The following is a 15,234-nucleotide window of genomic DNA, read 5'->3' on the forward strand; positions in this document are numbered from 1 at the left end:
CCTGCTGAGACTGTGGAGGTGGATCATCAAGTCTAGTCCCTGTCCCAGTGTTCATCCTATCTCGATCCCGACTGCGAGCTACTTCACGGGCTGATAGGAAACATTGAAATATTTCTGTAACATGCAACACAAAAAGAAGGTCTTAACTTCTAGACAAAGCTACAAAGAATGAAATATTCATCTACATCTTGGGCCAAAAACTGCCCCACTACAAAGAACAGTGAATATTTTTCCAACAGTAAAAAAATACATTCATAATACAAAGCTCTAAAAAGAAGTCATGCAAACGGCTTAAACTTTACACAATGTTAAGTTTAAAATGAAGAGAACAAGGCAATTTGACAGAACACTAAACATTCTTTCAGTGTCTTACTGCAAGCCAACTCCAGTTTGGATAGCATTCAAAGAGAAAGACATTATTTCATGTTTGCCTTTCAGCAGATGCACATAAAGTAATGCTTCTGTAAATCTGTATTCCAGACCCCAGCATATCTGTAATTCAAAAAGCCTGAAACAGTGTCAGGCTTTCATTAGCTTTGCTCGGTACAAGGAAGATCCAACTGAAATTCTTAGTCTTCACTTTGCTGAATTCTGCTGTTGTCTTAGTGCCAGAGTCTTCCAAAGAAGCTGCGTGCGAGACCACATCATCTCTGTCCAAAGACCTAAAGATCTCCTGACTTCATCACTTTGATTTTAAAGTTCAGTTTCCCATTGGAAAGGCAGAGGTAAATCCCAACACTTTCTCCACTGATGTTAACAGCTAGAAGCAGCAAGGCATCAAGGACAAACCGAACTCTGCACGTCAGGATCAGCTTCCCTTAGGATCTCTGCTAAGAGTCATCATCTTCCTACTTCTTCGTGCACGAAGCACTACTGTCTGTCTGAGTATTTCTGGACACATTTCCCTTAGTGTACCCAGAAACCTTGTCCAGGTAGAATTTGAGAACACGAAGCATTTGCCCAAGATAACCATATGTCCTGGAGCAGAAGCTTCTACTGAACTGATAACGTGTGTACACCTTCTAGAACCATAAATCATCTCATGAATGTGCACTTTCAGGAAAGCTTACTGCATCATGGATATAACGACACGTCACACAGAAGCTAAAGGTGTAACATACATTTTGGTTCTTAACATCCAAAATAGGAATATGTGAGTCCTAACGGGGAATAGAAATACTCTCGCAAAACAGGAGATGACAGCAGAGATTGGGAAAAAATAGCCATTCTAACAGTAGGAGGAACAGTATTTGGCAAAGCAAAAAATCATCTATCTATGGAAAATACTGCAAGTCAGCCAATTTTCTGTTTTAAGCTATACACATTCTACAGTATTTTTCAAAGACTAATGTGATTTCTGGCTTTGAGAATACTAGGGTAACAACAGAAAAAACAACTGAGTGTGACTGTACGTTAAAAAAAAAGGTTTGTGAAGTTCACCTTGTTCAAGCTATCTTCTGAACAATTAAACAAGTTTTCGGTAAAACTGATGAGAAAGTACTGCAAGTAGTGTTACAAATACCAAACTTTGACTAAAACCTCAGAGTTTTTAATAGATTCCAGATACTCCAAGATATAAGTGAATTCCAACTCAGTCAGTCCACTGTTACCAACAGCGCTTTTGTTTCCGAACTGCAGAACATTATCCTTCAAAGCTTATTACGTACAAGAGTAACACATACAAACACAGGAAAAATTCGATATATAAATACTGATGAAAACTGAGACCTATATAACAGACGTTTAGAGGAAACAATACGAAACCTATCAGTCCACATGTAAGAAGTGTTGGTATATGTCAGGCCCCCTAAGAATCGCCCATAAAGGCAGTCTACTTGTCTGATATTCACGTTCCTCTGTATCTAAAGACTTCTCTGAGCCAATAAAAGCACTACACCATTTCATAAAAATAAACTTCTCACAGTTTTTATGCAGACAAATCTTTCATAATCTTTTAAAAAATTTCTCCATTTTACTTCAGAAGAAAAATATATTGTCCTTCCAAAGCACATGACATTACGGACACACATAACTTGTACTTACTACCAGCTGTCATAACTTCATGTTCTCTTTCCTCCTCTTCATCTTCTTGTTCTGGGTGTCCTTCCTCTCTGTCGCGTTCTGCCTGCTCCTCCATTTCTGCTTCTTCATCAATTGTACGAGTAAAAGAATGTTCTTGAGTATCAACATCAGCAGATTCTTGGTTATCTAACATCTTGATTTAAAAAAAATATATATATAAAATGAAACTGATTCTCACCAAAATGAAGATGAACATAAAAGAACAATGAGTTTTTTTTCCCTATCAAAAAGATATTTTGATATTGTATGAAGTAAACAGACAGCTGTTCACATTCAAGGCCTTAACACACAATAAAAAATAAATTTGTTACTCAGATGATTTGCAGAAAAGTCTCTCCTTGTAATGCTTACTTTAGACTATAATGTCAAACTTTGACACTTCGGTATCAAAACCTTTAGCAACCAAATGCTGTTGTCTCAAAAAATTTTCTCCCTTTTTCATGGATATGAATATGATAAAATTTACTTTGATGAAGATTTTGTTACTTAAGGTGATGCCAAACGTGCTCCCATTTTACAGTTCTTCCCTTTTATTTCAATTAAATTAAACAGATGCACACCCCAAGATAAAAGATTAGCATAGGAGGCGCACATGGAATTTGAATTGTAAAAAATGTTTTTGAGTAAGCAGATATATTTGGGTTGACGCTGTCGTTCAATTTGAGGATAAGTGCTGACTAGCAAAGCACTTACGCCTAACAGGCAATTTTCCGATGCAGGAACCAGCTTTAGACAATCTGAAGAAGGCAAAACCTTCAACATAAAAATACAGTTACATTACAGGTTTCAGAGTACTTTAGTAGGTAATGAATCCAATAAAAATCTTGGGACATCCTACTAGCATAATCACCTGCCCACTCCTGGCAGTTCTCCTTTCCAAAGAACCAAGTCTTGTTAGCAGCAGATCATGCTCACCATTTTTCTGGCACGTGTTATTTGCTCTCATTAAGCCTATGTATATTATGCAAATGCAAATCAGCTATTTTTTCCCAACATTATTAAATCTGAGATCTCCCTGAAGCACCAAACCTACTGCACACATTTAAGATTTGCTCTAATTCATCTGCACAATAAGCTGGAGGATTTTGGGGAGGAGTGAAGCTTACTGCACACAGACAGTACCTGACTTAGCACACAACATGAACGCAAAGCAACAGATTTACTATGTGTGTACAAAATCACCACCCTGCGTATACTTGGTAAGCCAGAGAGCCACCAAGCTTACCCTGCTGGGGTCCTGCGTACACACACTACACTCAGTGCTTGCAGAAGTGCTGAAGCTCTTGCAGATGTGTTAGATCTCTGCCTCGAGAAAGTAAGGGACAAGGACATATATCCCCTTTATGTGAATTAAAAAGAGGACGCAGACCTACACAATTTAAAAAAGCATCACTAAGGCTTTAAAAAATAGCTAAAAAGCCTCACATAAGAATTTCTTGGATTAAAAATATCCCACTTGCAGATTGTAAACAGCAATTAAAAAAATCCTGTCAGAGAAACCCTAATCCCACTTCACGCACAACCTTTTAATGCCTGTAAGTCCCCAACTGAGTAAAATTCAATGAATACTTCCATCACCAATTCTGCCCCGGCTTAATAAAATGATTCAGAAGTTGCCATCGTGCTAGTTTCAGGCTCAGTCCTAGCATGTCTAACATTCATCTCAGGCTGACAAGGACAAACAGCTTTAAGGTAATGTCAGGACTAAGAAGAGAATCTGGCCAGAGGGGAAGGAAAAAGGGGTAAGGCAAGGAAGAGAAAGAGAGAGGTGCAGACAGGGACAGAAACTGGAAGCCCAGAGAACTCAGCTGTGTTCAGGAGTGGCAGCCAGACTAAGCTGCGGCCTGGCCAACACAGCTAAGCAATCCACATCTAAGCTGCAGGCTTCTTCGGTACAGCGTGCTAGGTTTACTGGTAAACTAGGCTTCAGGCAGTGTCTGCTGGAGTCAAATACTCTCAATCGTCTCCTTCAACTGATTTAATACCACATAAACCACAGGTTAACAGACTCCTAATGATACATCACCCAGTTTAATCTCAAAACTCCTGAAACAAGGTAGACCAAAGATACCAGCAACATATATGAAAATAACTCTATGTAATGTTTTCTTAATACACAGTAAAGCCTGAAGAACGGAAAAGAGATTTACAAGTCTTACCCATCTGTCTCTTGAGGACGATCTAGTCTGAATAAGTTCCATGTTCTTGCAGGCAAGCAAGCGACTCCGAACTTTATATACACAACGGTATACTTCTGCCAAGGCTTTGCCAGGCTGATATCTACAAAAAAAGACACCCAAAACAGAAAAAAAAAAAAATCATAAAACCTTCTTCTAAAAATTGAAGTTGAACATTTAAAAGCAGCTTTAAGTTACTTGCCTGCTTTCACCACAAGCTTGACTAAGTAAACTTGTATGCTTCAGAAGAGCTGCAAGAACAAATCTGGACACAGTATCTAGCAGTGATTCATTACTTAAAGTTGCAGTATCCCAATCTGAAAACAGAAAAAATCCATCAAAACTGGCTACTGTTTTCAGCAAACAAATATATTTTCAATGACATCATAATAAAAAAAAAATCTTCACTCATCTAACTCTTCCTATTTAGAAGTAGTTTTAATGCTTAAGCAGTAAGTGTAGCATCAATCACTCAAACTCACAGCTTCAGACAAACGCGGTTTGGTCTGCTCACGGTACTTAAGTCAGCCAAGGGTGTACAGACGAACTGCCACCAGAGACCCGAAGAGTTGAACTTAGGGTGCAACCCCTCTTCCAAGAAAGGATACAAAACTGGAGCTCTTCTCTTTACCAAGACACTGATTTACACGGAAATTGTTTAGAAACGCACGTTGCCAGTTTCTGCTCGTTAACACTTGGTTGCAACCACACTCAAGAATTAGTTCTCAGACTCACTCATGACGAAAAAGCCTTACCCCCAGTAGGAAAGCCAAGTATTAACAGAAGCTCAAGCTTCACTGCTAATATTAACAAGAGACATTTTCAGGTCTCAAAATTCAGGTTTGTCCAGTATTTTCAAAAATAATCTTTTCATTTCAAAATATAATTCCTCCCCAATTTCAGAAGAACCATTACAAAATTACTATTATTCTACTATAAAATAAGCAAACTGCCAAGCATACATCAAGACACCTTAATTTTTCATGGGGAAAAAAAAGACATCACTTTCCCACTTCTTTATAAATACCTTCATAATATCCTTTTCAATTAAATATTATCTATGAATCCTTGCAAACTGCTTTAGAAATCACAAAAACTTGCCTGGCCATATACAGTGTAGTCTAATATACCTGCTCCTCCATTACTTTGCATTTGATCCTATGCTAACTGTGACCATACAACTTTCAGTCAGCTTGTATCATGAACAGAGCAGAATGCCATCAACTTCTAAAACACCAATTCCATAACCCAAGTAATACAAACTAGACCATTCATGTCAGATTTTGGAGACAACCAGTACTTTTTACTGGAATTCATACTTCTGTGGAGTTCTGCAACAGAATTCTCTGTTGCTCTCAACAGGCCACCACTTGCTGTCTTCTAGATCTGGCCTAGCTTGGCCAGAGCTACAGAAAATTATCTCTGGATCCAGCAGAGAGTTACAGTGCAAACACAACGCTCAGTGGATTTCATTAAAAGGAGACCTGGGAAGCCTGAGTGGGAGCCCAGTCTTCAGGCGATAAACATGAAGAACTATCAATCCTGTAAGGCCAACCTCCCAGAAAAACAAAAGGCAACTTAGCCCTGTCTTTCCATTTCTAACACATTTCACAAGTCACTTTGCCTTCCCCCATGTCCTCCCCATCACTTGTTCTTTCTGACTCCAAGTTTCACACACACACACACACACGTATTTTCAACATCTTACCTTTACTAACAGCATAGTCTTGCATACTGATCCAGAGGCTCCTTGCTGGCTCTTTTGTACAGCCCAAGGCCAAATCAACATAGACTGTAATCTCAGGTCTCAGTTTATAATCAAATGGCTTCTGTTCCTCATTTCCAGACAGGGCCACTTCTAATAAGGAGCTCATGCATTTGTCTACCAGAAGGGAAATACCTAAGAAATTAAACTCCGCAAATTTTCAGGATTACATTCATTTCCCAGAAATTTTCCTTTGTAAAGTACAGCATATACTTAAACATCTGTTTTCCAATATCTTGTGTTACTACATAAACAGATAAGAATGTTGAGAGACAAACCCTAAGAACACACGTACTCAAACATGATCAGAAATGTCAAAACTAACACAAATATTTACAATGACAATTAGACACTTGTATTTAACAGCTTACCTAAATGAGGAGTATCCATTTCCACTCCATCACTGAAGAGAGGAGTTTTCAGCCAATAGGCAGTATCCTGTTCCTCGGGGGACACTGGAGGTCCCTGAAGCATGCCACCAAGACACTGCCCGATAAGCAAAGCTACAGTTCTCTCTAGATCGACAAGCCATACCCAAGACTGGGCAGGCTGTGGTAAGGGCACTCCGGCAGGATCAATTAATTCAGGACCACCTAGAAGTATTACCAATGAATTGCCAAATTAGTTCCTGTTGCCCAGAACTAAAATTTGTTAAAAAAAATTTCCAAAATCAGTACAATTAACAGCTAATTATTACATTATTTTATTGATATTTCCCAGTTAATAGCAGATTTGCCCCTCAGTGAATAACCTGTAAACTGATGAAACGGCAGTCAGGACACACAGATGGCTTAACATTATAACTTCAGCTGCAGCAGCCACCACCTCCATTCACAGTACAACCGTTCATACTCAATGAAGTAAAACTCTCTGAAACTCTGCCCAAGCATCTGTCCAACACACACTTCTTTGCGTTCTGATAAACACGGACAAATAAATGATACAACTGGAAACCACTCAACTGAAGCAACTTTGCCTAGAACGTTAATGAAAAATTCAGTGAATGGCAAGTGCAGCACCTCCGATCACAAACGCCAATTGCTTTACCTGGTTTTGTATTTCTATTTCACTGGCCCCAGAAATGTCCGGTGGCAGACATCCAGGAAGTTAGCAGGTAATGAATGATTTTAAGTTAAAATTCTATTACACCATGAAATGGAAATCAAAAGTAAAATGTGGACATGAAAGTAAACGATCATGATGAAACTATCTATTAGCTGCATCAGGGGAAGTTCAGATTGGGCCTTAGGAAAAAGATCTTCACTGAGAGGGTGGCTGGTCACTGGAACAGGCCCCCCCGGGAAGTGGTCATGGCACCAAGCCTGTCAGAGTTCAAGGAGTTTCTGGATGATGCTTTCAGTCCTACGGTTTAGTTTTAGGCAGTCCTGCAAGGAGCAGGGAGTTGGACTCGATCCTTATGGGTCACTTCCAACTTGAGATATTCTATGATTCTAAAATCAGTGTTTCTTTTACAAATAAAGAGTGGTATTTTCATGTATTACAAACTTAGTATTTTCATTTCAATATATATTTCCCATATTGCTTTTGGATTCCCACCGAAGTCAACAGACATTCTGGGTTGACAGAATAAAGAGGTTTGCCTGCAGCTCAATATTTCACAGATATTAATATAGTTAAGAATTTGAAAAGGAGATGTAGCAAGACACTTATCTTAAAAAAAAAAATCTTTGAAGAGGAAGTTAAAACTTCCACCACAAAAAGCTGATGCGCCATTCATTTTTCAGATTAAAAACACACTAGTTATTATTACACTTACCATGAAGTGGCCACTGTAATTCTTGGTCTTCTAAAAGGGCTGCAGCTGGTAACAGTCTATTAAGACGATCTAAAGGTGGCAACAGATCTAGCAGGTAACTCAGCAAAGGCCGTGCTACTGATACTGGCAGTAACAGTAATGAGTTGACAATCTGAGAGAGCATACTACCAGCTGCTGATACATAAATTACACCTACAGAGGAAAAAAAAAAGTATTCCAAGTTATAGTTCTATAATTATATTCCAATTTAACAATTAGGAAAGAACTGTGTAAAAATACCTCAGGTGTCTCAAAATGTCTCAACTGTACATGCTGAATTGGGAGGTTTGTTAATAATTATTAATCCATTCCTTGTTTTACTTCTGTACTTTTCAGTAATCTCAAAAAAACAGTATTTTGAAAAAGAGAAATCGAGAACTAATGAAACAGAAATAATACTGCACAGAAACAATATCCTCTGTATTCTGTATTCTTCCTGCATGCACAATATTCTACTGAAAACATGAACCTGGTGCTATCATTGGGAAGACCATCTCCTCCTTTGGGGAGGCTTGGGATGTCTACTTCATGCACACACAGGGACAATCACGTCTTTTATTATTCAAATCTAAGCAAACAGAACTGCCTTTAACTTACAGAGCCACCATTACCAATTTTTCCACGAACATTTACCTCTCAGCTTCTCCCCAACACTACCATTCCATGAGCTTTCCTTAAGCAGTGTTGCAGAGCGGGAATAGATATCTGTAGCATGAGGCAATAAAAGCTGAAGGTGTTTGTGAAGCAATGCCACACTGCTGGAATTCTAGAAAGAAAGAAACAAACAAACTTAGGAATAATTCTGTAAATGTATTTAAGGGGTTCATTATTGGAATCAGTTTAGCTTTCAAATACTCAGATTTTCAACAGGAAGCTTACAACCTTCTGGTGCTCATGTATATTGAATTAATTCCACCCCCTCCCCTAAACTATAAAAATAAGGACACAGACCTCACTAACGCTGTTTATGTGGCAATACGCCAGCAACTGTTTCTGCAGTGAACACAAGAGCTCATGAAGATGTGCAGGTTGGCTATTTTCTGATGATGATGTACCCAGTAAAAATTTATCACTGTTTTTTTCCAGTTCTCCAAACGCTTGGTCCTATTAAGACAAAAAGGGGGAAAAAAAGAACAATTAACTCTGTCTTCAAATGCTCTAATACCTAACCATCACCTTAAAAAGAAGCTTTTTTAACTTTACCACGTGTACCTGTAATTATTGAAAAAAATCAGATAATTTAAATCATTTAGAATGTCACAGTAGTCACTGTGATAGAAAGCGTATTTTCAGATGCAGAAGTATTTTTCTTTCAACTCACAGAAGATAACTGGATGAAAGAACTCACTCCCTTCCCCAACTCCCAAATCACAGTATGCTGAAGTAAGTAATAACCCTTCAGAATTTATTGTGGACCGATACATAAAATGTTTCAGATTAGAAACATTCCTTGAATTATCTGGGATAGCAATAAAAGGAGCAGAATGTAGATGGCTCTTGACTTCATCCTAAAATCTACGGAAAAAACAGAGTCAGTTTCAAGTAGAAAATGACCAGTGGAGGCCTAGAGAAAAGAATAAAAATCTACCACCCCTCACCCTCAGGAGCTAGGGGTACTCTGCCAGAGAAGTAAAAATCTGTGATTTCTTTTTTAACCGGCTAGCTGAATAAAATGGTGAGTCAGTTACTTGCTTTTACGCTCCTTTCTTACCCTAAACTTTCCAAGAAGGACATGCTGTTTGACATATGACGGCTGACCTGTCCTTGCCGCGCTATTGTAAGATAGTTACCCTAGTGAAGGCAGTGAAACAGAGTGGTGCTTCTGGTGTCTGCCTGCCCTTCTCTGGTAGCTGAGATTATGCTGAGAAAAGGGGTTCCATGCAATCTACTTACTTGATGTGTTACATTCTATTTTCAAAAAATTCCGAAGCTGAAGTAAGAGCAGTAAAATACTTTAGTCTGATATGAAACCATCTACATTTACGTAAGCCAGGTTAAACAGTAAGTACCACCTCAGTAACATTATAAACATGTTAGAGATGATTTAACTGATTTAAGTTCACTTCATGACAGATATATACAGCACTGCTACTTTAGATAAACAAAGAGAGCACATTTTCTGAAAGTGGGAAATCTTTTAACCCTGCTAAGTACTCAGAATTCACTACCATTTAAGTAAATAAATAGACAGATAGATACAAGGCCTATACATACTGTGTAAAACCCCAGATTTCTTAGAAGAGTCTTCATTAAGATTTCAGCTAGATGAGTATCTGGATGACTGCTCTGGACAGCATATGTTTGGTCAGAAAGATTTCCATAGCTGATACATAATGAGGACGTTTCTGTGGCATCAGATGGTGAGCTATAGCCAAGCAGGGAAGCTACATGGGTGTGATCCTGCAAGCTTGTCAGAATAATATCCAACTGCATTCTCTGAAGAAAAATGTTTAGACACAAAAAACACTCAGTTAATGAGGATAAAATAATGAGCTAAGAAGAAAAAAGCATCAAGCGTAACTACACAACCAAAATATTCTAATGAAACATGAAAATAAGCTGGAGGACTTTACCAAAAAAGTCCAAACAGTTTTTCTGCAGATTTGTAGTATTAGAAAACAGATAAATATACTGAATTAAATGGCCATACCTAGAAAGAATCTGAGATTCAGAGACATTAGACATTGGACTAAACGCTTTTGCTAGTTTGTTCTGTTATCTGATTACTGGGGGAGGGGGGCAGTTATTCTAATCTATACATAGGAGAAAGGAAAAGGGTAAAAAGCAGGACAAGCATACATTAGACCAAGGGATGTCGCAGACACAGAGTAATGACCTTCGATTTCAGTATTGTTCCTCACTTGTTATGAATCCTGGAAAACATACACCTACACTACTGTAGTAACTGTCAGGGATTTTAGTCTGGACCAGTACTAACCTTCAGAAATCTTCATAAAACCAGAATCAGAAGACTTTCACAGTTTTAGTACCAGTGTAAACCAGTCTATTCCATAGCGTACAAAATATTTGACCAGGATCCTACGTGTACAGAGCTGAATAACAGTTTCTCTCACGTTTTAATCTGAGACTACTGCTGAATCTTCAGTTTTCCCATTGCCCTCAAGGACAGGAATAGGTGTTACTTGAATTGCTTTCCTTCCATGTGTAGGATACTGGGCAAGTCTCCTAACCTGCATTAACTCCCATTCTTTACATTCAAGAAAGAAAAAGAAAAGAAGGAACATCCCAGTCATCTTTGCAAAGTAGGGTGAAATCCATGTAGGAAAAGCATTATACAAGTATTCTTCTCAGAAAGCAGTTAATTTTCTGGTTTTATGACTTGTAACATCAGGCTAGTATTCACAAATATCTAATCTTTAAACTTTTCTTGATACTCAAGCACAGCAATTCTTAACCTTCCTGCAGTCAGCTATCACCTGAGAGAGTATGTAGTGCACCTTGTGTCACTAGATTCTGATTTAGCCTGGCTACCTACAGATTTTGTTCAGATGGCCTTTGCACTGCATCTCACCAGTAACGTGCTTGTAGTCCGCAAACGAAGCTCACCTCATGGTTCAAAATGTTCTAGCAAAAAAAATAAAATACACAACTGCTTCCAAAGTACGGCACATTTTCCCTTGACCTCACCTGTCCTTTTGATAAGCTTTCCCATCTATCAGGACCTTGCGGTAGAAGAGAATGTAGCAATTCCATTCTCTCCCGCAATGGAGGAAGTAGCATAGTTGCTCCTACTGACAGAGTTTCAATTACGACCTAAAATTAGAGTAGCAGAAAACACTTCTTCAGTGGGGACAAAAAAACCAAAGCATCAACTCAGCTGTAGCTTTAAAAAATCCAGTATATCACACACGATATTTCCAAAACGTTCACTTTCATTTAACATCAGAATTCTATCACACAATAGCACATTAATCTTTTCATTCTGTGATGCGAAGACACGTGGTACATTGAAGGAGCAGTATGAGACCAACATATTGTCAAAACGGTAACAAATTCTTTGCAAGTTGCTATTTCCTGTAAAACTGCCACCTTAGAAGTTACTCAATCCAGATCATTTAAAATGTCAGACTTTAATGAGTAAAACTGGTAAGTCAGAACTGTGTTCAGAGTGCCAAGTTCACAAGGTCAGATAAATCTCTACTTACACAGTCAAAGAAAGAAAAGAGAGTAGTAGAATTTTCACACGTGAATAAAAAAGCATTACTTACTTCCTGAATTTCATCAGGGACAGAAGAGTCCATCAGTCTAAACAACAAATTTCGAAGAGGACCAGCTTGCCGGCCAAGAATGCTGGTAGCTACACCTCCAGCTAGCGCAAGTGCAAGGTGATTAGAGAGCAGCTTCAAACACAGCTTAAGAAAATTGTGATGTTCCCTGTAAAAAGAAATACATTCTCATTTATCTCTCCTATTATCAGCCTTACTTCTTTTCACTTACTTGTGCACTAAACTTATAACTCTCATCTGATGTTGCATACCAGAAACGTAGGTACATTACAACCGGGCCTTTAAAGAAACTCTTCTGAAAACCCACTGTTAATCTGCTTAAAATAGCAAAACTGGAATAAAGTGTCTTTGTGGACAATGGTTCCAAGAGGCATTCAGTTTAGAAAAGCAGTCCCATGAATTAGGAGGCAAACTACATCCCTAACTACACAAACAGGCAGACAAATATATTCCTCACAAAAGAAAAAAAAACCTTTTAAGAAGTAATAACTGTAATCTTCTCTCAGAAGATTTAAGAGTACAACAATCAGATTAGAAAAGTCAGGACATTATTTTCTAGTTTTCTAAAAAAAAAAAAAAGCTTTGTAGCAAAGAAAAAAGATTCATAAGGATCTTTGGTTTTTATAGTATTTTTTGCAAATGCCAGGGGAAACATTCATGCTTTCATATTTTATAGCAACACATTTAAAGACATCATCTTTGGTGAAAAGACTCAAATCTGGAAGCCGTAATAACATGATGGTTTGTAAAGAGGCTATTTCATTCACCATGGCACTATCAAGACAGGCTTAGTTTTGTGGCATTTCATTTTCTGGAGCACCTTCCAGAAAAGACAAACCTGTGGAAGTGCATAAAGGCTCCCCAATTCCAAAGCAAAGAAAATGCCTCTTGCACATGTATTTGAAACGCGACATTTCATGTCTATGAATCTCACATTTGTGAGAAGCAGCTTGCATTTTCAAGACTAATGAAATATATCTTAAAAAAAAAAAACCAAACCAAAACAACCTATGTGGAACTGATCGCTAAATATCCCAAGTCGTTGGCTACTAACATCTATCTGTATCAAAGCAAACTGCTGTAACAGTAACACTACACCTCATTACAACATTTCATAGCAAATCAGTTCCTGAAAAAATTCAGCTGTCTTTCTCCATTTTGTTCATTCAGACGGAAAACAGTTATGCTACTTGACAGAACCTGAACAACAGTCATACATGACCTTTAAAGAAGTCTTTCATGCGTTCTGAATGATCACCTCTCTGGAGGTGATCACAGATCTTGGGCTGCAAGAAGGAAGCAGCCCACAGTCATGTGGTAAAAACGCTTGTAGAAAAATACCCTAATTCCTCAGACAGAAATGGGGTTTTATCAGGGCACTGACCCCAACTCAAAACGCAATGGCAACTATACATCTCCTGGACTGAGCACCTCATAGAGTTAGTCAGTAACTGAATGTATGGATTTAATGATTATCACTTGAAGAGGCTGCTGCTGGCTAAGCCTATCAATAGATCCCAGTCAGTAAGCATCCACTCAAACTGTTTACAGGAGCAAGAACTGGCAACTCAGAAACAACACACAAAATTAGTAAATGCATTCAACTACGCAGAAAAATGCGTTTTAAAGGATAATTCTGAACTAAAATATTTAATACAGTGCATAATTACAATAAATTCCAGAAAAGACACCCTGCTACATTTGAAGCGTAAAAGGTTCCCATATTATAAAAAAATAAATGGCACCTGAACAAGCAAATAAATCAGACTTGCACTTGTTAAGAAACCTAACCAGAACCAAGCCACATACTACTGCTGTAAAGAAAAAAAAATATATAAAAATTTGTAACATGCATATGCTGTATATACCTTGATGAAGGAAAAGGAAGAGGGGGAATTTCACTGTTAATTTTGTCACAGTAGTGCTCAAGAAAAGAACGAAGATGCGAAAAGGTACTTTCTTCAAGGTCAACACAATAGGGTCTGTGCCATGCCACAACCTGCCTGGAATCAAACATCAAAGTTAGTTAACTACTGAAAATATCCTAACTCTTCAATAAATTGACAGTTTAAGCAGGTCAAGTACACACTTGATCGAACCAATTTTCTTAGGACAAACTAATATGATTGAGGCAAACCGACTTCCTGATCCCTGAAGGTATTTTCTGCTCTCTTTTCTGTAAAGTTCTTTACAAATCACTCTTCATTTATGAACAAAAATACCTACAATGCCATAAATATAAAGCCGGATGTATCTGATCTGATTCCTACAAAAGCTGACCAGTACTCACAAAGTTGGTTTTAGGGCAAATGCCAGATTACAGACTTTGATACAATGCAGGGAGAACGCAGAAGAGGTAGTTGATTTTCTTAGTTGATTTGTCTAAGATAGCTTCCTTTAACACTGAGCATTTGAAATTCTTCCGAAATTACGAAGCTCTTCTGCTCCTTTGTGTTAATCCATACATAAGTCTGAAGTTTACTGGTTCACTTCAACCACTTGCTCACGCCTCCGGTGTAACAAAGTTATTGTATAAGTTTCAGTTCTTGTATATTAATAACTGAACTATTTATTTAGGTAACTGGTTTTAGTTCAGGTTAACATGTAACCACCCAGAAATCTGTTAAGATGTTTAAATCCATGTCAATAATTTGTCTAAACTTCCCCATTTCCCCAAGTCTTCTGCTTAGTCTCCTCCTTGTTACAGTAAAGGAAACTGCCTGAGCCATTAAAAAATTCTGGCAGAAGCACAAACTAAAAAACACTGAGCTGTTTCTCCTCCCACTGACTAATTTGACGATTTTTAGTATACAGAAGTAATTTTTGTCTGACAGCAGGTAAGAAATCTTCATATACCATGAACTAATAACCAAATCCTTGGTGGTCCTATATTTTCACTTGTTGTCTATAACAATTTAAGAGGAGGAGGAAAGAGAGAAAAAGGAGAAAGAGCAAGAGAGAAGACAAGACTCTCCAGGTCCGTAACATTACAAGCAGAACACTTGAAACACATGACATGGTTACCACCATCAGGACAGAGTTAAATATATTCCAAAGTGGACTTGTGTCAAAAAAATTTCCAGCTGTCCCCCAATGTCATTGTTACCTGTCCCTTGGAAGAGCTGTCCAGGCAAGGCTATGGGACGT

At 38.1% G+C, this 15,234-nt stretch overlaps 1 protein-coding gene across 1 annotated transcript in view; it reads right to left on the reverse strand.

Moving 5' to 3' along the window:
- The window catches only part of HERC1 (HECT and RLD domain containing E3 ubiquitin protein ligase family member 1), an 81,129-nt gene that overhangs the window by 55,378 nt on the left and 10,517 nt on the right, over positions 1-15,234 (reverse strand). The window contains exons 10-23 of the mRNA XM_010134766.1: positions 15,194-15,234; positions 13,956-14,090; positions 12,070-12,235; positions 11,489-11,614; positions 10,055-10,276; positions 8,792-8,944; positions 8,474-8,606; positions 7,802-7,993; positions 6,396-6,617; positions 5,968-6,141; positions 4,462-4,576; positions 4,242-4,362; positions 2,044-2,215; positions 5-114 (exon numbers count right to left, since the gene is read on the reverse strand). The exon at positions 15,194-15,234 is cut by the window's right edge and continues 4 nt beyond it. Of these exons, the coding sequence (XP_010133068.1) occupies positions 5-114; positions 2,044-2,215; positions 4,242-4,362; positions 4,462-4,576; positions 5,968-6,141; positions 6,396-6,617; positions 7,802-7,993; positions 8,474-8,606; positions 8,792-8,944; positions 10,055-10,276; positions 11,489-11,614; positions 12,070-12,235; positions 13,956-14,090; positions 15,194-15,234 (2,082 nt within the window). The remainder of the gene's footprint in view (positions 1-4; positions 115-2,043; positions 2,216-4,241; positions 4,363-4,461; positions 4,577-5,967; positions 6,142-6,395; positions 6,618-7,801; positions 7,994-8,473; positions 8,607-8,791; positions 8,945-10,054; positions 10,277-11,488; positions 11,615-12,069; positions 12,236-13,955; positions 14,091-15,193) is intronic.

Source organism: Buceros rhinoceros, unplaced genomic scaffold, assembly GCF_000710305.1.
Source record: "Buceros rhinoceros silvestris isolate BGI_N320 unplaced genomic scaffold, ASM71030v1 scaffold27414, whole genome shotgun sequence".
Taxonomy (NCBI): Eukaryota; Metazoa; Chordata; class Aves; order Bucerotiformes; family Bucerotidae; genus Buceros; species Buceros rhinoceros.